Raw genomic sequence first — 25,031 nt, forward strand, 5'->3', positions numbered from 1 at the left:
CTGGTGCACGAAATTCATGCATTGGGGGGGGGTGTCCCTCAGCCCGGCCTGCACCCTCTCCAATCTGGGACCCCTTGGGGGATGTCTGACTACCGGGGGATGTCCCTGTAGGATCAGGCCTAAACTGGCAGGTGGACATCCCTTTCACAATCTGGGACCGCTGGCTCCTAACCGCTCACCTGCCTGCCTGCCCGATTGCCCCTAACCACTCTGCCTGCCAGCCTGCTCACCCCCAATTGCCCCCCCCCAGCTGGCCTGATCACCCCCAAATGCCCTTTCCTGCTGGCCTCATGGTCCCCAAATGCCCTCCCCTGCCGACCTCATGGCCCCCAATTGCCCTCCCCAGCCAGAGGCCCTCCGCAGCTGGGCACGGAATGCTTGCCTCGTTGCCAGGGTGATGACACAAGCGTTCCACCCTGGCTGCTCTGTGCCCCTGCCCAGAGGCTTTCTGTGGCCAGGGTGGAACACTTGCCTCGTCACCGTGGCAATGAAGCAAGCATTCTGTCAGGCCGCTCACACTGCCTGCTCTCAGGGGCGGCCCCCCAGGACTGGGGGACTCCAGTGGGGCTGAGAGGACTGGGTGCCACCATCTTGTGGCTATGGGCATGCCATCTTTGTGGCGGGGTGATGGTCAATTTGCACATTCTCTCTTTATTAGATAGGATATGCATAACCCATGGGCACAGGCAGAAGTGAGGGAAGACCTGGGGTGGGGCCAGGGCTGGGTAGAGGAGGCAAAGGGTAGGAAAATGGGGGGCATCTGTAATACTCTCAACAATAAAAACAAATCCTCACACCTGCTCCCCAAATGGGCGTGGAAAGTGGCCCCCTCCCCAGGCGGCCTCTCACTCCTCCTTGGAGAGCCACACGAGAAACCACAGGCTTTGCTGCTGCCGTTTATTGTTTTATCACATATTTACATTCCAGCAGGAGACCTGTCCATCACTGCCAAGGCCCTTTGGTTCCCACTGGCTCCAGACACCTTGGCACAAGCTGGGGCTCGGGCATCACACGTTCAGCAGGAGGGGCTGGCGCTCCTCATTGGCGGCCGCGCTGGGCGGGATCTCGTAGACGACACACAGGGAGGAGTAGAGGCAACCCAGGAAGGACACCAGGCTAGAGAAGTACATCACCCCATTGGCGCTGCCCACAGCCGAGGTCAGGGGCCCCAGCACCAGCGAGACCAGGATCTGGGCCAGGAAGTACTGGCAGCTGAGCAGCGAGATGTCCACACCCATGCCACGCCGCGTGCCGTCAGCGCTGGACCCTGCAAACTGACCCGGGTGGGGGGGGTGTCAGTGGCGGGGCCAGGGACCCACGTCCATGCTGGACCCTGCAAACTGACCTGGGGGTGGGGCGGGGCACACCAGTGGCGGGGCCAGGCACCCACGTCCATGCTGGACCCTGCAAACTGACCCGGGGGGAGGGGTTGTCAGTGGCGGGGCCAGGGACCCACGTCCATGCTGGACCCTGCAAACTGACCCGGGGGGGGGGGTGTCAGTGGCGGGGCCAGGCACCCACGTCCATGCTGGACCCTGCAAACTGACCCGGGGGGGGGGTGTCAGTGGCGGGGCCAGGGACCCACGTCCATGCTGGACCCTGGAAACTGACCCGGGGGGGCGGGGCACGTCAGTGGCGGGGCCAGGCACCCACGTCCCTGCAGGCCCAGCAGCCCCGTGCCCACGCACAGCGGGCTCACAGTTTCCAGCGCCAACATGCACAGGGAGTTCAGCCAAGAGTTTAATAATATTTGTGTTCAGAGAGATGACGGCAATGAAAAGAATCCATGACTAATGGGGCGGGAGGGCCGCCTCCTCACAGGGAGGGTGGCACTTTCCCCGCCGGACTCTCTGGTCCTTTCTCCTCCCTCTCACCCGAGAGGAAGCAGCCTGCCCGCCCACTGGGCGCTGTGTCTGGACAAACTGCTGCTCGCTGCCATGCCGGTCGCACACCCTGTCACAGCCCACAGCAGGGGGGCCTTTGGGCGGGTACCTGAGGCTCTTGTGCCTCCAGCCTGGTCACATCATCTCCCTCCCCACCCACCGCACCCCGTGGGCATGTGGTGGGCATGGTGATGGGCATGTGGTGGGCATGGAGGTGGGCACTGTGATGGGCATGGAGGTGGGCACAGTAATGGGCATGGTGATGGGCATGTGGTGGGCATGGAGATGAGCACGGTGGTGGGCATGGAGGTGGGCACAGTGATGGGCATGGAGGTGACCGTGGTGATTGGCACAGTGGTGGGCATGGAGGTGGGCATGGAGGTGGGCAGTGATGAGCATGGAGGTGGGCATGGTGTCGGGCACGGTGGTGGGCATGGTGATGGGCATGGTGTTGGGCACGGTGGTGGGCATGGTGTTGGGCATGGCGGTGGGCACGGTGGAGGACCGTGTCTGTGAGCAGGGCTGCAGGGTGACGTGGCAGGCGGTGGTGTGGGTCCCAGCACAAGCCACCCCCACCCAGAGCCACCGATGCAGCAGGCGGATGCCGCCCCCACACGCCGCTGCATGTGCACTGCCTGGATGCCGGCACGGCCTGGCCCTGTGTCCGGACAGAGGTGGCACCTCTGGGACGCTGCCATGCCCCTCCCTGGGGAAGGCGGCGTCCTCGTGGGCACCGCAAGGGGCTCGGGGAATGGGCACGCGCGTGACCATATACGGCGTCAGGGCCGCGGGGAGGCCCCTGTGGCGGGGAGGCCGCACGTGAGCCCCCGGCCTCCAGCCCGAGGGAGACAGTGCGAGTGGCCAGAAGGCCCTGCGGTCACCGCGGCCTCGCCTTCCGGGCAGCTCTGCCCAAAGCCGGCTGGGGCGGCCTGAGGCCCGGGGTGTCCCTCCTGGGGGCAGGCAGCCCTTCACCCAGACCCGGCACATCCACTCAGCCCAGCGCCGGGCTCAGGGCGGCAGGGAAGTGACGGGGGACGGAGGCGGGACAGCACCCGGAAGCAGGGTCCCTTGGGTGCCGCTGGCACAGGCCCTGCAGTGCTGGCGGGAGGTGCGGGGTGCACACAGCTCACGCCTGTGGTCACAGCCTCAGGCCGCCCGGGGTCAGCACAGTCCCGCGTGGCCCGCGTGGCCCGCCTGCTGCCGGCAGAGGGGAGGTGGGAGGGGCTGCCCGGCCGCCTCCAGTACCGGGAGGTCCGGCCCAGGCGGACCGGACCTCGCCGCCGAATTCACCGAGACCCCAAACCCTGAAGACAAGTCAGGAAGCCTCCGGCCTGGACCTGGCCGAGGGGGGGGTGGGGGTGGGGGGGGGGCAGAGGCCCGAACCACAGGGGGTGCGAGACGCTCTACCCTCAAGGTGACCTTCATGCACGTCTTTCAAATCTCAACGTTTCTGCCCAAACCTACGCTGGGAGCACGGCTCGGCCGCAGCAGTGAAGCCCCCACTCCCACCGCCGCGAGGGTGGCCCTGAGGCATCACCGAGCGGAGCCGCCACCCCACCCGCGTGGCGCCCGCGTCCGCAGCAGCTGAGTCCACAGAGAGGGCAGCAGGGCTGGCTCCCGGGCCGGGGTGGCCAGCGGGTTGGGGTTCTTTGGACTGTGGTGCTGGTCGCACGGTTGGTGAATGGGGGAGGGGGGCAGGTTACAGTGTGGTTATTGTTATTTATTCATTGTTGGGGTATTTCCCTTACGGACAGCTGTCAGCCCCCTCTGCCCGCACTGTGCGCTCGCAGGGGAACTGCGGGCGGACGCCTCTCGGGGAAGCGGTGAAAGGGAAACCCAGACTTTCCTATAAAGGGGGCGCTGCTCCCACCTGGCGGGCGGGGTCCTGCTCTGGGCCATGAAAGTTCTGCTGTTGGTTCAGAGTGGATTTGGGGCATGGATCCTTGTTTTTAGAAACACGGTGTGGGCATAGCGCTGATCCTGACGGCTGGGTTTTTGTGCCCAAGGTGAGCGCCTCGCCCGCCTCACCTGGCCCGGTGCCCACAGGGGACCCTGAAGCCTGGCGGGGACCTCCCCTTCCAGCCTCCAGCTCCCCCCTGCCCATACCGCCCCTGCTGTCCCCGCCCGATGTTTGAAGGGGGCCCTGTATCTCCCTGTGCACCAGCCTCAGGCTGCATGGGGGGCCGCTTCCGGGGGAGGCTCTCCGAGCCGCTGGGCCGGGAGGGTGGGGGGGGCAGGCGCAGAGGCCGGAGCCGGAGCGGGCGCCTACCTCCGGGCTGTGGTAGTAGTCACACAGCAGCGAGTAGGGCAGCGTGCACAGCGTGGAGAACAGGATCCCGTAGGTCACGCACAGGGACAGGACCACGTAGAGGTTCCGGGACAGGGTGGCCAGCCCGGTCCCCAGGCCGAAGGCCAGGTAGGCCACGAAGTAGAGCGTGCGGATGCTGAGGCGCTCCTCCAGCTTCTCCAGGATCGCTGCGGGCGACAGCGGGTGGGGCTCGTGTCCCGCCTCCCGCCGACCCTGAGGCTGGCGGGGGCGTGAGCACGCATGGCAGGCAGCCTGCCCGGACCAGGCGGCCGAGGGACCCCGGACGGCTTCGTGGGGCCAGACCGATGGCAGGTCCTGAGCTGCCACGACAGGTTGTTGAATGAAAGGAGACGGCGCTGGGATTGCCTGCCCGTCGCCATAAAGACACACACCTGCCTTCAATTCGTGTACTCCAACCGCCGACCCATGGCCATCGGACCCAAGGCCATCAGGCCCAAAGCCATCAGACCCAAGGCCATCAGACCCAAGGCCATCAGACCCAAGGCCATCGGACCCAAGGCCATCAGACCCAAGGCCATCAGGCCCAAAGCCATCAGACCCAAAGCCATCGGACCCAAGGCCATCAGGCCCAAGGCCATCAGACCCAAGGCCATCAGGCCCAAGGCCATCGGACCCAAGGCCATCAGGCCCAAGGCCATCAGACCCAAGGCCATCAGGCCCAAGGCCATCGGACCCAAGGCCATCAGACCCAAGGCCATCAGATCCAAGGCCATCGGACCCAAGGTCATCGGACCCAAGGCCATCAGGCCCAAGGCCATCAGACCCAAGGCCATCAGGCCCAAAGCCATCGGACCCAAGGCCATCGGACCCAAGGCCATCAGACCCAAGGCCATCGGACCCAAGGCCATCAGGCCCAAGGCCATCAGACCCAAGGCCATCAGGCCCAAGGCCATCGGACCCAAGGCCATCAGGCCCAAAGCCATCGGACCCAAGGCCATCAGACCCAAAGCCATCGGACCCAAAGCCATCGGACCCAAGGCCATCAGACCCAAGGTCATCAGACCCAAGGCCATCAGACCTCCCGCGAAGGGCCACCCCGGTGTCCGCCGGGCACGCACCTGAGTAGAAGGCGGCGCTGAAGGCGTAGATGCACATCCCCCAGCAGCCCATGGTGACGCCGCTGTTGTACCTCCGATACTCCTCCGACGTGCGCGGGGCCTTGGGGTCCCCCTGAAACACCACCTCGCCCATGAAGTCCGTGTAGAAGAGCAGCATCCCCTCGAAGGACAGCCAGCCTGGGGGGGAGGGGCGTGACTGTGACCCACGGCACAGACGTGGACAAGGCCCCTGTCGCCAACAGCGGGTTTGCCTGATTCTCAAGGAAACGGGCGGACTCAAGACTTAAAGGAGGCACCACCTCTCCTCACACTGAGACCTCCTTCTCTCCCGCCCTCCCTCCCGTCCTCCCTCCCATCCTCCCTCCCGTCCTCCCTCCCATCCTCCCTCCTGCCCTCCCTCCCTCCTGCTCTCCCTCCCTCCCTCCCTCCCTCCCTCCCTCCCTCCCTCCCTCCCTCCCTCCCTCCTGCCCTCTGATGTGGTTGTGTAGGAGCCCGCTGATTGTTTTTTAAGCAAATACATATGTGTGTGCACTGGGCCATGCTACATGAGGGTGTGTATCCTGTTCTCCTCTGAACAGCGTTGCCGTGAGGAAGGCTGAGCCTCCTCCTCCTCCCTCTATGACCAGAAAACGCCGGAGGCTCCAGCCCGGGTGCGGCAGGTGGCATTGAACCGAGAGGACACGTGAGGCCGCACGGATGTCGCTACAGACCCATCTGCTTTAGCGCCCATTGACCTGCAGTGACCCGCCCTCCGACTTCCCCGCCAACCTCTCTGCGGTGCGGGAGGGGGGCGTATATTGGCCCTCGTGTTGGCCCTCTGGACCCTAATAATGGCCTGGCATGACTTCTGTGCCATTCGGATTCGGAAGGCCCGTGTGAGGGGCAGCCGCGTACCCACAGTGTGGAGCCAGCATGTCTTCAGCCCTCGCCCAGGCTGCAGTGCAGACCTTCCCGCCCAGCGGTGGCCGTGAGAGACCGCGCCTCGTAAAGGCCTTGTATCTATTCTGGACGAAGCCTGTGATTACGTCCTTCCAAGACCTCACGGGACGACTGGCCCAGACATACGGGCACGTGACACCTTCTCGCCTCCTAGAACGTCACTGACTGACACCCTCAGCGCGGGGGGGGGGGGGGGGGGGGGGGGGGCCTGGCTTCCTCGGACGCTCCGGCAGCCCCACCGCGGGCACCGCGGGAGGACATGCACACGGGCTTTGCCGGAGGAACTCGAATGCCAGGCCTGTGCGCGCGCGAGGCCAGCCCTGGACGTATGTGGGCACGTGTGGGTGTCCGTGTCTCTGTGTGTGGGTGTCATGTGTCTGTGTGTGGGTGTCTGTGTGTGGATGTCTGAGTCTCTCTGTGTGTGTGTCTGTGTGTGGATGTCTGTGTGTCTGTGTGTAGATGTCTGTGTCTGTGTATGTCCGTGTGTTTGTATGTGGATGTCTGAGTGTCTCTGTGTGTGTGTCTGTATGTGGATGTCTGAGTGTCTGTGTGTGTGTGTCTGTGTGTGGATGTCCGTGTGTCTGGGTGTCGATGTCCATGTGTCTGTCCCAGCTCGAGGTGAGGCCCACCAGCCTCACAGGTGGGACAGCGACATGTCACTTAACCGTGAGCCGCCTGAAGAGTCTGGGAATGAGGTTTGGGCTGCGGAGACCCAGGGTCCCTCTGGGCTGCACACCCGGGTTAGCCCGTGGCTGCCGACGGTGGCATCTCTCTGGCTTCCCCGGGAGGAGCCCGCCGGGCAGTCCCACGCCACGTCTGCCCCGTGGTATCCGGGAGCTAAGTGAACACGGGGGTCCTGGAAGGCATCCCTGGGCCCCCACGCAGCGTGACCGCCGCCGGGACAGGGACGCACGGGGCGTGGAGGGGCCGTGCCCCGAGCTCACCCAGGAAGTGGTTGACGCACAGGCTGCGCAGCGCCCAGGGCATGTGGCAGATGGTGGAGCAGAGGTGCCGCATGGACAGAGGCGGCCCCGGCTCGCTGGGGCCCGGCAGCTCGCTCTCGTACTTCACGCCGTTCAGCAGGATGTTCGCCACCTGGAAAGGGAGCCCACGGGCCCCATCAGAGCCTCCAGCGCCCGCGGGGCAGACGCAGGCGTGGCTGGGGGTCGTCTCCCCACGGGGTGAACGCGGAGGGTTTCAGGTCGTCTCTTCCGAGACGTGGAGCCGCAGAGCACGGAGCTGCGTTTCGGGGGCCGCACCTGGGCCCAGGAGGCAGCACCTCCCGCAGGGAGGACGTGAGTACCTTCCCCACAAGGGGAAACACACTCGAAATAAACAAACCCGGGCAGTTGCAGCACAGGCTCTAGGAAGCCCCTCACCAACCAGAGCAGTGACGGCGAACCTTCTGAGCTCGGCGTGTCCGCATTTTGAAAAACCCAAACTTCACTCTGGTGCCGTGTCACATAGAGAAATTTTTTGATATTTGCAACCATAGTAACACAAAGACTTACATTTTTGATATTTATTTTATATATTTAAATGCCGTTTAACAAAGAAAAATCAACCAAAAAAATGAGTTCTCGTGTCACCTCTGACAGCGTGTCATAGGTTCGCCATCACTGCCCTAGGGGGTGTGAGAGACTGACCCCGGGCGATGGGGCACCTCCCTCTGGACGGCGGGGGGGGCGGGGGGGGGGACTCCTCTCTGCACGGACACTCGGGGGCCAAGTGCCGCTGCGAACAGACACACTGGGCCCTGGCGAGGGCTGTGTGTCCCCAGACACCCCACTGGCCACGGAGTGGACACGCCCGAGCGGGGCGAGACTACTGAGGAGGCCGCCGCCCACTGGCTGCCTGGCTGCTGTCAGACACCACCCCGGCCAGGTGCGCTGAGCAGCAGGCGTCCCTGAGCAAAGAGGAGCCGCTGCTCTGGCCGCACGGCTGGGGTGGGGGGAGGGGGGAGGAGGGGGGACGGGAGGGGGGAGGGGGATGAGGGGGGGAGGAGGGGGGAGGAGGGGGGACGGGAGGGGGGAGGGGGATGAGGGGGGAGGAGGGGGGACGGGAGGGGGGAGGGGGACGAGGGGGGGGGAGGGGGGACGGGAGGGAGGAGGGGGATGAGGGGGGGATGAGGGGGGAGGAGGGGGGACGGGAGGGGGGAGGGGGACGAGGGGGGGGAGGGGGGGCGGGAGGGGGGAGGGGGATGAGGGGGGGAGGGGGGGAGGAGGGGGGACAGGAGGGGGCCTGGGCCGGGTCAGCACCAGGGATGGGATCCGGGAGGAACAGAAAGAGGAAGGACGTAGCGGAGGGGCTGGTTCAAGGTCAGCCCCGCCCCGAGGGAGGAAGGAAGACGGCAGCCACGCCCACCTGCGGCCCCACCTGGGGGGGGCGGGTTAGCTCAGGAGTTTTACTTTCTTCCAAGAACTGATTCACAAACCCCACTATGTCGAGAATGAACATTTGAAAAAGGATGAAAAGGAGACCGTCAGCCACACAGGAAGTTTAGTTTAGATTCTCAACAGACAACCGAGGTCTGGAAGCCAGTCTGAGTTTTGGGGAGGGGACAGGGGACAGGAGGGCCCGGCGTTGAGCAGAGGCCTGATGGCTGCTGTGGCCTCGGGGCGGGCGAGGGGAACATGCCGGCCCCTCAAGGCAGGGTGTCTCTGCTGTGACAGAACCAGAGGGCTTCCTAACCCTCCAGCGATTTTCGGTTCTTCCGTCCCTTCCCAGATCCGACTCCCCTGGCGCGGGCAGCGCCTGGCAATGCCCTCCCAGGAGATGAGATGACGACGACGAGGTGATGAGAGAGGCCCTGGGCCACAGGGCACCAGAGAAGCAGCCGGGAAGCGTCCCCTGGGGATTTCACAGCAGCCCTGGCCCCTGGGCTGTGCCAGGGGGTGGGGGTGGGAGTGGGGGGTGGGGGGGGTCGGGCAGTCGGGGCGTCCATGCCCGGAGGGGTTGCCCTCAGGGCACGTGCCAGAGTTTCTGGCTCGATCTCCAGTAGGGGCCGCGCAGGAGGCAGCCGATCATCGTTTCACTCTCACATCGATGTTTCTCTCTCTCTCCCTCCCTCTCCCTTCCTCTCTCTCTAAAAATCAATAAACAATGGCGGGGGGGGGGATGTCACAATGAAGAGAACATGAAAAGCCACCTCCACGTGTCTCCAGCTAACCTCCTGTGAAACCCGGGGTCTCCCAGGCCCGGAGCGGGGAGGCCTGGCTGAGGACCCGGCTCCCCTCTCATTGAAGTCCCCCCGGGGGCGGCCCGAGGGCAGGGGCCCCGGCCTCCTGTGTGGACTCGGGAGGGGAGAACAGCCCCTTTCGCTGCCAGTGGCCTCTTCGCGATCGGACGCTGACAGCTGCTCAAATCCCACAAACCAGCGTGCAGCCTGTCAGCCCATCCCTCCGACACCACAGCCTTCCGGAAGGTTCCCCGCCTGCAGGGACGCTGCCGCTCACTGCCCTTTCGCCTCCAGAGGTGTGACAGCCTCCGGGTGGTCAGCGAAGGTCAGACGCCGGCACGAGGAGGGCCGGAGGCCAGAGGCCCAGCAGCGTCCACCAGTTCCCCCCGCGTTTGTCTTTCAGGAACGTGGGCACCAGATCCCGCGGCCGGCGCGGCGGGCGTCCCGGGAACGGCAGACACCGGACACGCACACAGCGCGGGAGGAGCCTCCTGCAGGACCGGTGGCCACGGCGCCGCCGGGAGAGCCGCCCCTGCATCTGCGGCCGGTGCGTGAAGCGCCTCCGCCCTGGCCGGTGCCCCCGGCTCACCTGGCCCAGATGTCTCTCGACACATCATCCTCGGCCCAAATGATCCACTTAAAACTCAGCCTGTCTATTGGGCCAGACCAGTGGGCGGCAAACTCATCCATCCGTCAACAGAGCCAAATACCAACAGGACAACGACTGAAATTTCTTTTGAGAGCCAAATTGTTTAAACTTAAACTACATAGGTAGGTACATTGTCATTAACTTAATTAGGGTGCTCCTAAGGCTTAGGAAGAGCCACACTCAAGGGGCCAAAGAGCCGCATGTGGCTTGCGAGCCGCAGTTTGCCGACCACAGGGCCAGACATTCGGTTAACTCACCCCTAATGCCTGGCAAGCCCAGGCCAGAGACTTCGCGGGCCTTCTGTGGCTCCCGGGCCAGATGCTCCCCACCTCTGGCTTGGCCCACCAGATGGCCGGGAATTTCTCTCCAGGTCGGCAATCCCTCCTGCCGTCTCACTGGCGAGGGCTGCGCGCACGGCGCCCTCTGACCCCGGCCCCCTGCTTTTACCTGTTGGCTGAAGGTCACGTTCCTTCTCTTGCTGGTGTCGGGACCACCTCCTCCGGCCGCGTCCGGGAGGGCCAAGGTCTGGGGTCTCTTCAGGATCCCGGCCGACCGCGGCTTGGAGGTGTCCAGGGAGCCCACCCTCAGGACGTCCGCGTCACAGCCGGTGGTCAGGGCCACCTCCCGCCGCTGCCCGAGGCCGCTGTCCCGGCCGAGGCTGCGGTCCTGGTGGTAGAAGGCGTCGGGGGCCCGGGGGAAACTGACGCTGAGGGCTGGCCGCGGGGCGCCGCCCGGGGTGGCCAGGTGGCTGTCGTGGCCGCCCGTGAAGCAGTCAATGAGGACACTGTCGATGTGGGAGGTGGCAAAGGACGAGGCGAAGGCGCTGAGCCCGGTCGGGGAGCTGTCCCTGCTGAGGAAGCTGCCGTACTTCGGCGTGAGGGGACTGAGCGGGGAGATGGGGCTGGAGAAGCTGGCATACGGGCCGCTGTCCGGGTGACCGGGCGCGGAGCCTCCGGTGCTCTCCTGGCCCAGGACGGGCGGGGAGGGCGGCAGCGGGAGGCTGGGGCTCTTCATGGGGGGCCTCTTCTCGCCCGGGGGGCGCAGGGGCCTCTCGGGGATGCTGAGCAGCGTCAGGGCGGTGGTGACGCTCAGGATGACGGCCGTGAAGAGGAAGATGACCCGCAGCTGCCCGCCCAGGGCTCGCCCGAAGCCGGTCCTGTCCCAGTGGATGCCCCCGACCACGTACCCGAAGCCGCCGCCGAGTCCTGGGGAGGGGGGGCGGGAGGGAAGCTCGGCTCTCACTCCAGGCGCTACATCCCTCCCAGGACCCGGGGTGTCCTCCTCCCAGCGACACCCCAACAAAAGTGAGCATGAGAATGGGGTTCCCAGGGACTGGGTGGAGCATAACAGCAAAAATAACAAGAATCGACCACATAGAGCAGTATCCATCGTATCAGCACGGGCCATTGTGGAGACCTAGCGTTTGAGACACGCATTTCCGGTCACGTCCGTGCTCAGGCATGTGTTGGAACTGCAGCCCGTGTTTAGACCAGGGCGTGGGGAGGGGCCGCCCGGGCTCACGGGGGCGGCACGGGAGCGGACGCACCTGCCAGGAGCGCGTGGATGCTCAGGCCGCGGTCCTGGTCGGCGGGGCCGCACACGTCCATCATGTAGGCGTGGCTGGGGCTATCGGCCGAGTCGGCGCTGAAGTCCATCAGCACCACCCCGCACACGGTGAGCAGGAGGCCCCAGCGGTGGTCGCCCGCCGAGTCGGCCAGCGCCGCGCCCAGGTCGCGGCCGTTGAGCAGGAGCGAGAGGCCCAGCAGCGCCCCTGCGGACAGAGAGGCAGTCACCGCGGGAGCGCGGACCGGCCCCCGCGACTGGCATCCGGGCTCTTCAGGGCCCAAGAATTCCTTTCTAGTCACATTCCAAGCAGAGCCCCTGGCCATGCCACCTGCAGACTCACCAGTTTTTGTTTTTGTTTTTTTAACTTGGATCGGGGTTTTCTATGGTCAAGTAGAGCAGGAATGGCATGAACTTAACTCGTTAAAAATAAACACAGAACCAAAGCCATCTGATCTCAGAGGCCGCGGGCCGGGGGGGTGGCCACGGGCCAGGGGGTTATCTGGCTAAGGGCTTCGGTCAGCACTCCTAGGTTTCCCTACGAGAAGCACTGAGGCCTCTTTTCTTTTCTTTCTTTTTTTTAATTTCAATCCCCGAACAACAGACCTATGGCCAGGACAAGAATGAAAGGGCGCCTCCGTCCAAACCTTGAGGTACATCGGTCACTCCAAGCACCCAGGAGCGGCTGCAGTAGGAATCCTGGAACAGAACGGGCGGTGGTCATGCTGGGGTCCCCGCGGCTCAGGGCCCCACGGACACAGCCCCTGCCCGTTCCCGCGGCTCAGGGCCCCACGGACACAGCCTCCACACGTCCCACGGCTCAGGGCCCCACGGACACAGCCCCTGCCCGTTCCCGCGGCTCAGGGCCCCACGGACACAGCCTCCACACGTCCCACGGCTCAGGGCCCCACAGACACAGCCTCCGCCCGTTCCCGCGGCTCAGGGCCCCACGGACACAGCCTCCGCCCGTCCCCGCGGCTCAGGGCCCCACGGACACAGCCTCTGCCCGTTCCCGCGGCTCAGGGCCCCACGGACACAGCCTCCGCCCGTCCCCGCAGCTCAGGGCCCCACGGACACAGCCCCTGCCCGTTCCCGCGGCTCAGGGCCCCACGGACACAGCCTCGAACATTCCCGACGCGCCTGCACTCGCACGTCCCCAGGGTCTCAGACGTGGGGAGTCAGCGATAAAACGCTGCGCTAGAGACGAAAGACCAACAGACCCTCGGAACCACTCCGCTCCCCTCATTTCCTCGTAAGGCCCTTGTAAGTCACTAAGCAGCCATGACCTTGGGAATTCAAGCATTTCCAGGCCCTCCCAGACCCAACCCACGTCTAGTGTTCGGCTTGGACTCTCTGGTGTTAGCTCAGCTCCAGATGGCGCTGGTCTGTGGGGGATGGAAACCCTCTTCTCTAAGCTGGTTTATTTTTTTTATTTTGTTATTTAAAAAATATTACTCTCTCTCATCATTGATGTTTCTATCTCTCTCTTTGCCTCTTCCTCTCTGAAATAATATATATGTATATATAATTATTTATTTAAATATATTTTTATTGATTTCAGAGAGGAAGGGAGAGGGAGAGAGAGAAACATCAGTGATGAGAGAGAGTCACTGATTGGCTGCCTCCTGCACACCCCACACTGGGGATCCAGCCCACAACCAGGGCCTGTGTCCTGACAGGGAATCGAACCGGGACCTCTTGATTCTTAGGTGGATGCTCAACCACTGAGCCACACCGACCGGGTTATAAGCCGGTTTAGACAAAGTTTCCTAAAATCCGGGGCCGGCCGGCCATGCCTGTGCTTCCTACGGCCCCGGACTGATGCGTGGACTTAGCTCTTGCTCCTCCCTTGTCCCCTAGGGACCCACGAGCTGCTTCCACGGGGGCTCCGGGGGCACCGGGAGGTTTGGGGGCACCCGTGGGGCTGCGGGCTCACCGAGGATGGGGCTGACGAACCACACCAGGCTGTAGAGCTGGTCCGGGAGGCCCATCTGCAGGAGCACGGGGGTCACATAGGCCGTCTCCATGGCGTAGCTGAACTCGATGCCAAAGAGAATGCAGCCGTTGCAGAGCAGCTCCCGGAAGGACCTCTGGGGGTGCAGGTCCCCGAAGTCCACCAGCTCGATGGGACACGGGGTGTTGGGGGGCGGGGGCGGGGAGGGGCGAATGCACTTCCTCCTCCTGGGGTGTCGTTTGAAGTTGTTGGCCCGGTGGCTGATGTGCCGGGTGGCAGACCCCGCGTAGCCCGAGATCGGGGACCTCCAGAAGTCCTGGGGCGCCGCAGCGGGGAAGAGGGCCTCTCCCGGAGCGGGGCTGCTCGCGGCGGGGATCATCGCGTGGGGGGCCGCTGGCAGTTCCTGTGGGGAAAGCCATTCGGAGGCCAGCGGTTACTCACCCGCCTCCACTTCGAGGGCCAGCTTTCCCGGGGGCGCCCCTCCGCTACCCCGGCTGCACCCACTTGCCCTTTCCATTTGGGGAAAGTTGGGTTCACATTGGGGGACGCTTAGAGTCCATCCATCCACATAGCCATCCACTCTTCCTCTAGCCCACCCATCTGCCCATCCCCTCCCAAACACACAAATAAACATACATTCACCCATCCCTCCTCCTTCCCATCCTCCACCCACCCTCCCTCCCACCCCCTCACTCACCCATGCAACCTTCCATCCATCCTCCCATCCTCATATGCGCCTACCCATCCTCTAGTCCAGCGGTTGCCAACCGGTGGCCACAGACCACTGGTGGTCCATGAGGTCTGAAAGGTTGGCGACCACTGCTCTAATCTACTCGTCTGCCCTTCTAAACATCTGCCCGTCCGTCCATTCATTCATCTACCCATTCATCCATCCGGCCATCTTTCCACCCACCTACCCATCCACGCTCCCATGCAGCCGAGTACGGAGTACGCAGGCACTGGCTGCAGAGATAAAAGAGACACCATTTCTTGCCCACGAGTTGGGGGGAAGAAGGGAGGAAAGGCCTTCTAAACAGGAACCACCCAGGTAAGCAGCGCAGGGGCAACATGTGGGCCTGATGGTGGTGCGGGGAGAGAGGAGCCATCAGGCAGGGATTAGCTGATCACCGAGGCCCTGAAGTCCTGCTAAGAGATGGATGCCATCCCCAGAGGACAGGGATGGACTCAGCCGGCTCGCACCTCCATAAGTGGCTTATCTTGTGGCCTCAGACATCCATGCTCTTCTCTACAACAGGAACAGGTGTACCCAAGAACTATGTGTACGAATATAATTCATATGTGACCATCACATCAGGATTTAGAATTTGTTAAAGTTCACCCTGCTGTTTGAGTTCCCCTGGTCTAGCTCAGGCCCTTGTACATCCTACATAATAAAAGCCTAATATGCTAAGTGTCCGGTTGACCAGTCGGCCATTCAGCCAATCAAAGTGTAATATACTAATGATATGCTGAGGCTGCTCAGCCGCTCGCTATGCCACGCACTGACTACCAGGGGGCAGATAGTCAACCGGTCGACCAGTCGCTATGATGTGCACTGGCCACCAGGGGGGCAGATGCTCTGATTGGTAGATTAGCTTGCTGCTGGGGTCCGGCCGATCAGGACTGAACGGGACAGGCCAGACACACTCTGGAGCTCTCCCACAGTCCCTCCCCGGCCCCAATCGTGCACCGGTGGGGTCCCTCGGCCTGGCCTGCGCCCTCTCACAATCCAGGACCCCTCAGGGGATGTCAGAGAGCCTGTTTTGGCGGATCCCACAGGCCAGGCGGAGGGACCCCACTGGTGCACGAATCGATTAATAAAGATGCACCTGCCCAGGCAATGTGAGTGCTCCAAGTGACGCTCCTATGAGCCAACTCCTTTCCTCCTGTCTTTCTCTTCTAAAGGGAACCAGTCTTCCTGCCACGGGGTCACCCAGGGCCCCACGCCTTCCACACTCTTCCTCCCACCAACTCTCAAGGTTAATGCCTCGTGGGCTTGAGGCAGGAATTTAACAATCTGATGACTGAGTGGTGGCCCCTGCGTGTGGCCAGTTGGCGCGAGGAGCCCTGGTTCCGTGGGCACCTGCCTCTACTCCCTGCGAAGCTGGAAGGCAAACCCTGAAGTGCCCGGAGCATCGAGGAGCGACTTAGCGTCCAGGACGGGGCCTCGGAGGGAACCAGCTGCTAGCAGCCTCCTCCTGCTTCAGCCTCGCCCTGACCCTCCGCAAAGGCAGACCCGGGCTGTGATAACCTGACGGGGCTGGGAGGTGCCACCCAGGCCCCTGCGGCGGGGCCGGCCTGGCGGGGAGTGCACCGCGGAGGACACCTGCCCAGGTGACTCAGGAACAGGCCTCCCGCCGCCCAGCAGGAGCGGGACTCCCGCCCGCGCGCCCTCCTCGCGGGAAGCGATGCGCATCCCCACCTGCTTCCTCCTGCGCCAGAGGCAGCCGGCGGGGCCTCCGTTCACAGCTCAAGTGACTGGACATCCAGGAACAAAGGTCGCAGCTCGGATCACCCCGAGGCCTACCCGCCTGCCACCCGCACAACCCGCCGCCGGAAGCCGCCGAAGCCGCGCGGAGGGCGCGGGAGGAGAGGGTGGTACCTGCGCGTCCAGCCGGGAGGCATCCCTCCTGGAGGCCGGGCTCGCCCGCCCGCCGGCAGCTCAGTCCGGTCGGGTCCCAGCCGGCAGCCCCAGGCCCACCGGCAGCCGCTGCAGCATCACCCACGGGGCGGGGCCGTGACGTCACGGCTGCATCCTCGCCGCCGCCGGGCTGGTACCCGCAGAGCATCCTTAAAGCGGCACCGGCACCGCCGGCCGCGGAGGCGCTGGACCCCGAGCTCGGCCCCACCCGCTCCGGGCGCACCCCCCCCCCCACACACACACACCTTTCAAGGCCCCGAAACAGGCGCTATGGCTTCCGGGGGCGGGGGGGGGGGGGGGGAGGCGGGCCGGCGGCGCTCATACCACGGCCAGCCCGTCTCTACTAAAAAAATAGTAAAACTGTATTTTATGACTGTGTGGTTTATAGATGAAATATCGATTCTATGTGTTAAAACATTTCCCCTGGTCTTGGCGGTCTCGCTTCTTCCTTCTGATTTCGAAAGCAATGAACTGGTTTTGTGGATCCCTAACGGCACTGGGTGCCCTGGGCACGGCCGCGTCAGGAGGGACCAGGTGGCCCTGCCTAGAACATTCTACCACAGTCACTTATTCGCTTCACAGGTGCGTCAGGGCCACTGGGCGAGTCGCTATTCGGGGGACTGGGGTGTGGGTGATGAGAAATCAGACAAAAGTCCCCGCCCCTGGGGCCTGACACCCGAGAGAGGAAGGGACACAGTAAAGAGCCAGTGTGGCTCAGTGGTTGGAGCTTCCTGATCAGGGGCACACACCTGCCTGGGGGTTCAATCCCCGTCTGGGTCTGGGTGCCTGTGGGAAGCAACCAGTTGATCTCTCTCTCACATCGATGTTTCTCTCTCTCTCTTTTTCTCTCTCTCTCCCCTTCCCCTCCACTCTCTCTTTAAGAAAAAAAAAATCAATGGAAAAATATCCTTGGATGAGGGTTAACAAAATAATAATAAATAAAAAGACAAATTCCACCAATAAGTGAGATGCTGGGAGATAGCAGCTCCCCGGAGAAGGTGCTCAGCAGCGTGGGGCTGGAGGCGGTGCCGCCGCGGTTTTTGTAAAATAGGGCTGTTGGTGAGTCCTCACCTGGAAGGTGACATCTGAAGAAAGAGCTGGAGGAGGTGAGGGGCTAGCCATGCTGACACCTGGGACCGTCATGCCAGGCAGCGAGAGGAGCAGGTGCAAAGGCCCTGGGGTAGAGGTGAGGTGGGCTGAGTGGAGAACACACAAGCGATTAGACACCCTGCCGTGCGTTACACCCAGAAAGTGCCCCGAGGGAGGCATGGGCGCTGGGACGGCTTTAATGGGATGTGCCTTGTTGGGAGGGGCAGGCGTTCCTTGAGGACAAGAGAGTTGAGAGGAGGCAGGCCGTTCTCAGGTAGGGGCTGAGCCTGGGCAGAGCGCTGGCAGCAGGAGGGGCTGGTGAGCACAGGGGCCGGTGAGTGGGGTGGGCTGGGGGCAGACTGGGCCTGGCCTACAGGCCTCGGGAGCCGCCGTTGTTTTGTAAGAACACGAAGCAGCTTAGAAATGGTCCATTGAGGGAGAGTTAAACCCGTATTTTGCAAAGATCATGCAGCTGAGGGTAGGAGATGGATTGGAGGGGCAGGAGGACCAGGTGGGTGCACCACGCAGGCGCTTAGGGACTGGCCCAGGTGGGAGAGGATGGGGGTGAGGGTGGGGACAGAGGCGGTGAACTGGTTAGGCATTCAGGAGGTAAGACCAACAGGACTTGGCGAGAGGTTGACGGTGGGGGGTGTGGGAAGGAGGGAGGGAGGTGCCAACAAGTGGCGAGTTGAGCACCTGGGTGGAGGGAGGCGGCTCATTGGGAGGGGAGCAGGTTGGGCGGGAGTGGGAGGGGGTTGAGGTGGCTTTGGGGCAGGGCCAGTTTGAGGGCCTGGGGGAGATCAGAGACGGTTCTTTGCAAATCACCATCCAGGGGCGGGGTGTGGAGGCGCCAGGTGCAGCCTGAGGGCGAGGCCAGGTGGGGAGAGTGAGCCACCAGAGGACTGGTTCTATCTTGTTTTTTCTCCAAACAGGAGGAACACAGCAGTTTGAAAAAAATAACAGTATGTTTTTCTGTTTTACACTCACACACAAATGACCTATGTAACAGCTAAACCTCAGCGTCTGAGGTGTGTGACCCAATAGGTGTGTGTTTCTGGCCCAGGTGAAGTCCAAAGGGTGTTCCTGCAGGTGAGGTGCTCCACGCAGTCATCCAGGGACCCAGGCTCCCGCTCCCCGCCCTCCCCCCGCCCCCCCTCCCCCTCTGGCCCAGCCAGGCGTGCAGGAGGCCACATTCCACTCACATTCCATGGCCGAGGACTCAGTGACAGGGCCACACCCAGGGACGAGGAGGAAGCTGGCTGGTTAGCTGCCTCTTCGGCTTTTATCCGCTTGGTGGGGGGGGAGGGGGGAAGGGGAGGGGAGTGAGGGGGGAGGGACGATTGGAAAAGCTATGGAAACAAAAGTCAATATTCAAAATAGGATTTTGCAAAAAGTGAGAAGGCTTAAAATGTAGGTATGAATGAGAAAGAGGTTTTAAAAGATTCTTTTGACTTTTTAAAAATATACTTTATTTCAGAGAGAGGAAGGGCGGGCGGAGAGAGAAACATCAGTGATGGGAGCCAAACATCAATCAGCTGCCTCCTGCACGCCCGCACCGGGGGATGAGCCGCAGCCCCAGCATGTGCCCTGGCCACAGGGAACCGTGACCTCCTGGTTCACAGGTCGACCCTCCACCACTGAGCCGCCGTTTTTGAAACTCCCCAAGTGAGAACCTTCCGGGACTAGAACCCTCGTTTCTTCACCCTCCAGCCGGCCCAGGCCCCGGCTTCTCCCCGTGTGGACGGCTTTCCCTGCCTCCTCCTCAGGTCTCCTGGAGGCCAGCGCGGGGGACCCAGGGCACCTGGGAACTCAGAGCCGCTGTGGGAGATGGGGGGGGCGGGCCCAGCGGGTGGGCTGTGTCGGGAGGACCCTGGGGGGGACGGCCTCCTTCTGTCCAGAAAGGAGACGGTTTTGGGCTGAGCGGCCCCAACCAATGGCCACAGAGAGTGCGGGGCGGGCGGGGGGGGGGAGGGCCTAGCTGCCCACTCAGGGCTGAGATGGACAAAGGCCCCGGGCGGCTGACCTGAGGGGCCGCCCCTCACCCCACGTGGAAGGACAGACAGGCCAGGAGGCGGGTTGGAGGCGAGCAAAGAGCCCCAGAGGGTCTCCAGGGCCAGGCAGGGCCCCAGGGACATGGGGGCCCCTGCGGGGCACAGGGAGGCCCTGCCCACACGGCAGGGGCCCCAGAGACATCGGGGTTGCAGAGCCACCCAGCCCAGCCGCACCTGGGGAGGAGGAGGGAGACCTGGGAGGTAGGTGGGCTGCTCAAGGGACCCAGTCCCACCCAAAGGGCCCGCTCCCAGGGTCCCACTGGGCTCAAGCTGACATCAGGTTTGACCAAGTTAGCGTCCCCCTCACCCCCCAGCGCCCACCAGTGGGCCACGCTGATGAGGAAGCTCAGCTCAGTGACAGGTGACAGGTAAGGGCGTGAGGCCGCCCCTCCTCCCCACCTCCCCCTCCCCTCCCCTCCCCCTCCCATTCCTCCCCCTCCCCTTCCTCCCCCTCCTCCCTTCCCCCACCCCTCCCTCCCCCTCCTCCTCCTCCCCTTCCTCCTCCTCCCCTCCTCCCCCCCTCCTCCTCCCCTTCCTCCCCCTCCCCCGCCCCCCCCCGCCCCCACCCCTACCCCTCGAAGGGCAAAGGGGAGAGGAGAGAGCCAAGGGGAAAGGGGGTGACTCCGGGGCTCAGGCTGCTCGCTGCCTCTCGCCTGCCGTCTCGGGGTGTCCACGAGGTGGTGGAAGAGCCCCGCGCTGCTGGCCGAGGCGGGAGGAGCTGGTTAACGCGCTGGGCCCTGGCGAGGCTGGCGGCTCTGAGCGGCCTCTGCTTTCCTTGGTGAATGCACCCCCTCCCCCTTTATTCTGGAAACACACAGCCACGCGGTTATTGTGAGTCCCGGCGTTTCTGGGGTCAGACCTCGAGCCCCATTCAGTTTGTGAGCTCCCAGCCCCTGTGATCAGCCCGGGTCATGACCGGTGCCGACCCCGCCCCTGACTCTCCACCGGAGCCTGCAGGTGAGGCCACGGGCCAGGTGGGAGCAGGGCCTCCGGGGCCGCTGGCGGTCTGGCTTGGGGTCACGCGTGCTTTCCGCGGGATGCCCAGACCTCACGCCCTGCTCTGCCCCCTTCCTCCGGCTCCCAGGACTGCGGCCGCGGACCCCCTGCACCCCCCCACCCCCCACTCCCATCAGGGGGGCTGCCTCTGAGCTCCCAGTTCAGGTGGTTCAGGTCGGGGCAGGTACAGAGCCACAGGGGTGTGTGTGTGTGTGTGTGTGTGTGTGTGTGTGTGTGTGTGTGTGTGGCTTACACAGACATGGAGAAAGGGGCCTCCTCTTTGTTGTGTGGAGTGAGCGAGTTATTGATGTATCTGTTGATGCTGTCAGGGAAGCTCTGTGAATCTGACGTGCCCCCCACACACTCACACTCACACACACATACACACACATACACACACACACTCACACACACACTCACACACACACGCTCACACACACACACACTCACACACACACATACACACACACTCACACACACACTCACACACATACTCACACACACTCACACACACTCACACACACACTCACATACACTCACACACACACACATTCACACTCACACATTCATACACACACACACTCACATACACTCACACACACTCACATATACACACACATTCACACATACACACACATTCATACACTCACACACACACATACACACATACACATACACTCACACACTCACACACTCATACACACAGGAGTGCAGACCTGCTGCACACACGCAGGTGACACACAGCTTGTATGTGTGCACACTGGTGAGCACAGACACACATGCAGGCACACGCTTGTGCACGCTCACACGCACACTATCGCCAAAGCTCCTCCTGCTGGGGGAGCCCCGCCACCCCAAGACTCTGCCTTCGCGCCGCAAGGTCGGTGTCCATAGGGAACGGGCACAGAGTCCAGGCCGGACACCTTGCAGCTCCGGGCACGGCCAGCCCAGCTCGTGGCCCCTTCCTGGCGCCTGCGGACTAAGCACCGCAGACACTCACACGGACTTGTCTGATCTGCACACGGGGCCGGGGGGGGGGGGGGGTGCTGTTTGCCGGCACCCTCACAGGCGCACTATGGGTGAAACAGGTTGTCGTGGCTGGAGGGGGAGCTCCATCCCACTGTTGCCGCAGGACAGTGAGTTCTCGTCCACAGACGCAGGCTCTCCTCCTGGGGGGGCTGTGGAGACCCCCCCTCCCCCCTCCCCCCTCATCCCCCCGCCCCGCGCTCCGAGCGTCCACATCGCTGGATGGAGGGGTGAGAACCACGGGGTCACGGCTGGAGTCTGAGCAGGCGGTGCTGGAGCCAAAGGGCGCTGGCCTCCGGCCCCGGGACCAGGCCGCAGCGCCCAGGACAGGCGGCCCCCGGGACAGGCGGCCCCCGGGACAGGGCGGCCCCCGGGACAGGCGGCCCCCGGGACAGGGCGGCCCCCGGGACAGGCGGCCCCCGGGACAGACGGCCCCCGGGACAGGGCGGCCCCCGGGACAGGGCGGCCCCAGGACAGGGCGGCCCCCGGGACAGGGCGGCCCCCGGGACAGACGGCCCCCAGGACAGGGCGGCCCCGGGACAGGCGGCCCCCGGGACAGGGCGGCCCTGGGACAGGCGGCCCCCGGGACAGGGCGGCCCCGGGACAGGGCGGCCCCCGGGACAGGGCGGCCCCGGGACAGGCGGCCCCCGGGACAGGGCGGCCCCCAGGACAGGGCGGCCCCGGGACAGGGCGGCCCCCAGGACAGGGCGGCCCCGGGACAGGCGGCCCCCGGGACAGGGCGGCCCCCAGGACAGGGCGGCCCCGGGACAGGGCGGCCCCCAGGACAGGGCGGCCCCGGGACAGGGCGGCCCCCAGGACAGGGCGGCCCCGGGACAGGGCGGCCCCCAGGACAGGGCGGCCCCGGGACAGGCGGCCCCCGGGACAGGCGGCCCCCGGGACAGGGCGGCCCCAGGACAGGGCGGCCCCCAGGACAGGGCGGCCCCGGGACAGGGCGGCCCCCAGGACAGACGGCCCCCGGGACAGGCGGCCCCGGGACAGGGCGGCCCCCGGGACAGACGGCCCCCGGGACAGGGCGGCCCCCAGGACAGGGCGGCCCCCGGGACAGGGCGGCCCCGGGACAGGGCGGCCCCCAGGACAGGGCGGCCCCGGGACAGGCGGCCCCCGGGACAGGCGGCCCCCGGGACAGACGGCCCCCGGGACAGGCGGCCCCGGGACAGGGCGGCCCCGGGAGCTGTGGGCTCCTGGTCCGGGGCTGGGACAGTTGCACTTGGGTTTCAGCTGAGCAGCGAGTATTATCAGTGGAGAAGCCTGTCCCAGGCGATGCCTGGCCCCTGCGTGTCCATGGGCGCCCTGCAGCCGCCGCTGGGCCGGAAGCCTGGGCCCCTGAAGCGAGCCACCGCCCCGCTCAGCTCCTGCGTGCTGCCCGGAGAGAGAGGAGCGGGCCCAGCGGAGGGAGGCCCCGGCAGGACCCCGCGTGCCCGCCCGCCCGGCCCCTGCGGTTCCAGCGGCCTCCAGGCTCGCCGGTGGTTCAGTTGCCTACAATTCGGAGCCCACAGCGGCTTCCTAAGCCTTCACCGCTGTGCAGGCGGCCGGCGCCTCTCCGTGAGCTCGCAGGCGGTTACCTCCCTGCCCGGCACACGCCGCCTTCCCTTCGGACTAGGACGCGGAGGAGCGGGGACAGCGCGCAGCTCGGTGGTTTGTCGCACACGGAGCGCAGCCAGGCGACGGCCTGTGTCCCCGCTGGCTGGACACACTCCCCTGCGTCTTATCCCCCCCCCCACACACACACACTTACTGTCCGATGTGTGTGTCTCGTATCTCCCTTTCTCGCCTCGTCGCGCTGTCTGGACCTCGAGCGCTGCACTGAGCAGAGGTGGAGTGAGCAGCCCCCTCGTCCACCCTAGCCTCGGAGGGAAGCTTCCAGCATCCCCCGCCCCCGGGAGCAGCCTGCTCCTGCACGCTCTGTGGGCGGGCGTGCCTATCAGGTGAGAGACGGCCTCTTCAGTTTCTAGAGTTTCCTCCTAGAAGAGTGCTGAATGGGGTCGAAGGCTCTAACCACTGACAGGCTCGTTCGGTTTCCCTGCTGCTGGTAACGCGGTAAATTGTATCGGCTGATTAATTATGAAATGTTAAACCGGCATCGCTCTCTAGGAAACCCCCCCCAATGCAGTGTGGCCGCTGATCCCAGTCCCGGGTGCATGGATGAGCCCAGCTAACATTTCGCTTAGGAGAGACGAGCCGGTATGTTTCCTTTTTTAAACGTCTTACCAGGTTTTGGCCGAAGTCATTCTGGCTTCTCTCGCCTTCCATTCTTTTCTGTTTCCGAGGAGAATTCGGGTGAGATGGGCCGCGTGTTTTTGTTCAGTGTGTAGAGGAACTCACCGATGGGTCCGCTGGGTCTGCAGTTTTCTCGGTGACCGAGTTTAAATTTGTGAATTCAATTTCTTCCATGGTTATGGGCCGCTCAGTGTTCCTGTTTCTTTTTGCGATCGTCTGGGATGTGTGTTGCCCAAGGAAACTCTTCACTCTGTCGTAACGTTAGAATTATTTTTGGCTCCTCACAGCCCCTAGGACCTCGTTGGTGTCTCAGGTCTCTAGTAACGTCCTCGTGATGAGCTGAGTTACGTCTCCACCTCTCTCCCCACCTTCATAGGTCGGAGTCCTAACCCCAACACAGTGGTTCTCAACCTTCTGGCCCTTTAAATACAGTTCCTCATGTTGTGACCCAACCATACAATTATTTTCGTTGCTACTTCATAACTGTCATGTTGCTACTGTTATGAATCGTCGTAAATATCTGATATGCAGGCTGGTCTTAGGCAACCCCTGTGAAAGGGTCGTTTGACTGCCAAAGGGGTCGCGACCCACAGGTTGAGAACCGCTGCCCCAAGACCTCAGAGCATCACTGACTTGGAAAGGTGGCTCTTAAAGAGACCGTAAGGTGACATGGGGTCAGCAGGGTGGGCCCTCGCCCATGGGATCCGTGTCCTTCTAAGCAGCAAGGATTAGAACACAGAGACCCGCAGAGGGAAGACCACGTGAAGACGCGGGGAAGACGGCGTCTACAGGCAGCGGAGAGACCTGACACCGCCCCTGCCTCACACCCCTCGGCAGGAACCCCCCCCCCCCCGCCCTCCGTGCAGACGCCTCCGTCTCCGACTTCCTTCTCCATGAAAAGAACGTTCTGTGGTTTGAGCCACCACGTGTGTGGGGCTTGTATGGCAGCGCTGGCCACCGACCCCGGCCCGGCCCCATCCCTGATGTCAGCTGGCTAGTCCCTCTCCTTTGCTTCTTGATCTGTCCTGCCAAGGGTCTGTCAGTCGCTGGACCCTCTGTCGCACCCACACTTTCTCTTTCATTACTTCCCGCTTTTCCCTGGATTCGCTCCTCTGTCCGCTTTCTCGGGTTGAACTTGCTGTTCGTTCACTCGCTCCCACAAGCGACGCATCCCACAAGCTCTGACACGTGGCGTTTTCATTGCCATCGAGTTAGACACGTTGGCCAGTCACCCAAGTGAGCAGCCGCCGCGCAGCGGGGCAGACACGGGCCTGGGGCGCGGCCCTGCTTCCCGGTTTGGGTTTGGGGGTTTGGAGGTGGGTCTTGAATGAGGAAACAGATCTGCGTCCCGGGCCCCGTGGGGCTGGAGCAGGGCAGACTCAGGGCCTCGGAGCACTGGTCACTCCAACCCGTCCCTGCACCACCGCCTCCTCGGCC

At 63.9% G+C, this 25,031-nt stretch overlaps 2 protein-coding genes across 3 annotated transcripts; both read right to left on the reverse strand.

The window, feature by feature from the left end:
- Positions 1-883: 883 nt before the first annotated feature.
- Positions 884-16,307, reverse strand: SLC45A1 (solute carrier family 45 member 1). Of its 2 annotated transcripts, XM_059691370.1 has the most exons (9): positions 16,156-16,307; positions 13,536-13,956; positions 12,206-12,298; positions 11,583-11,807; positions 10,484-11,241; positions 7,154-7,304; positions 5,271-5,447; positions 4,153-4,358; positions 884-1,274 (listed from the first exon to the last, which is right to left on the reverse strand). In XM_059691370.1, the coding sequence occupies exons 2-9, from the start codon at positions 13,930-13,932 to the stop codon at positions 1,008-1,010; spliced, it is 2,274 nt and encodes a 757-aa protein (XP_059547353.1). In that variant the 5' UTR covers positions 13,933-13,956; positions 16,156-16,307; the 3' UTR covers positions 884-1,007. The 2 variants fall into 2 exon arrangements, with proteins under 2 accessions (XP_059547353.1, XP_059547354.1); XM_059691371.1 differs by lacking the exons at positions 13,536-13,956; positions 16,156-16,307 and having other exon boundaries at positions 12,247-12,293.
- A 5,085-nt stretch (positions 16,308-21,392) lies between these two features.
- LOC132229804 (basic proline-rich protein-like) lies at positions 21,393-23,768 on the reverse strand. The gene is made up of 3 exons (XM_059686256.1): positions 23,700-23,768; positions 21,665-22,736; positions 21,393-21,403 (listed from the first exon to the last, which is right to left on the reverse strand). The coding sequence occupies exons 1-3, from the start codon at positions 23,766-23,768 to the stop codon at positions 21,393-21,395; spliced, it is 1,152 nt and encodes a 383-aa protein (XP_059542239.1).
- Between the last annotated feature and the right edge of the window lie 1,263 nt (positions 23,769-25,031).

This window comes from Myotis daubentonii, chromosome 3, assembly GCF_963259705.1.
Source record: "Myotis daubentonii chromosome 3, mMyoDau2.1, whole genome shotgun sequence".
NCBI lineage: Eukaryota > Metazoa > Chordata > Mammalia > Chiroptera > Vespertilionidae > Myotis > Myotis daubentonii.

Coding starts and splice junctions, on each gene's coding strand:
- SLC45A1 (XM_059691370.1), bottom strand. CDS start 13,932: ATGATCCCCGCCGCGAGCAGCCCCGCTCCGGGAGAGGCCCTCTTCCCC. Junction 12,299..13,535: donor GTTCGTCAGCCCCATCCTCG/GTGAGCCCGCAG, acceptor GTTCTGTTCCAG/GATTCCTACTGCAGCCGCTC. Junction 11,242..11,582: donor CATCCACGCGCTCCTGGCAG/GTGCGTCCGCTC, acceptor CCCCCTCCCCAG/GACTCGGCGGCGGCTTCGGG.
- LOC132229804 (XM_059686256.1), bottom strand. CDS start 23,768: ATGGAAGAAATTGAATTCACAAATTTAAACTCGGTCACCGAGAAAACT. Junction 22,737..23,699: donor CAGACCCAGCGGACCCATCG/GTGAGTTCCTCT, acceptor CTCTCCGGGCAG/CACGCAGGAGCTGAGCGGGG.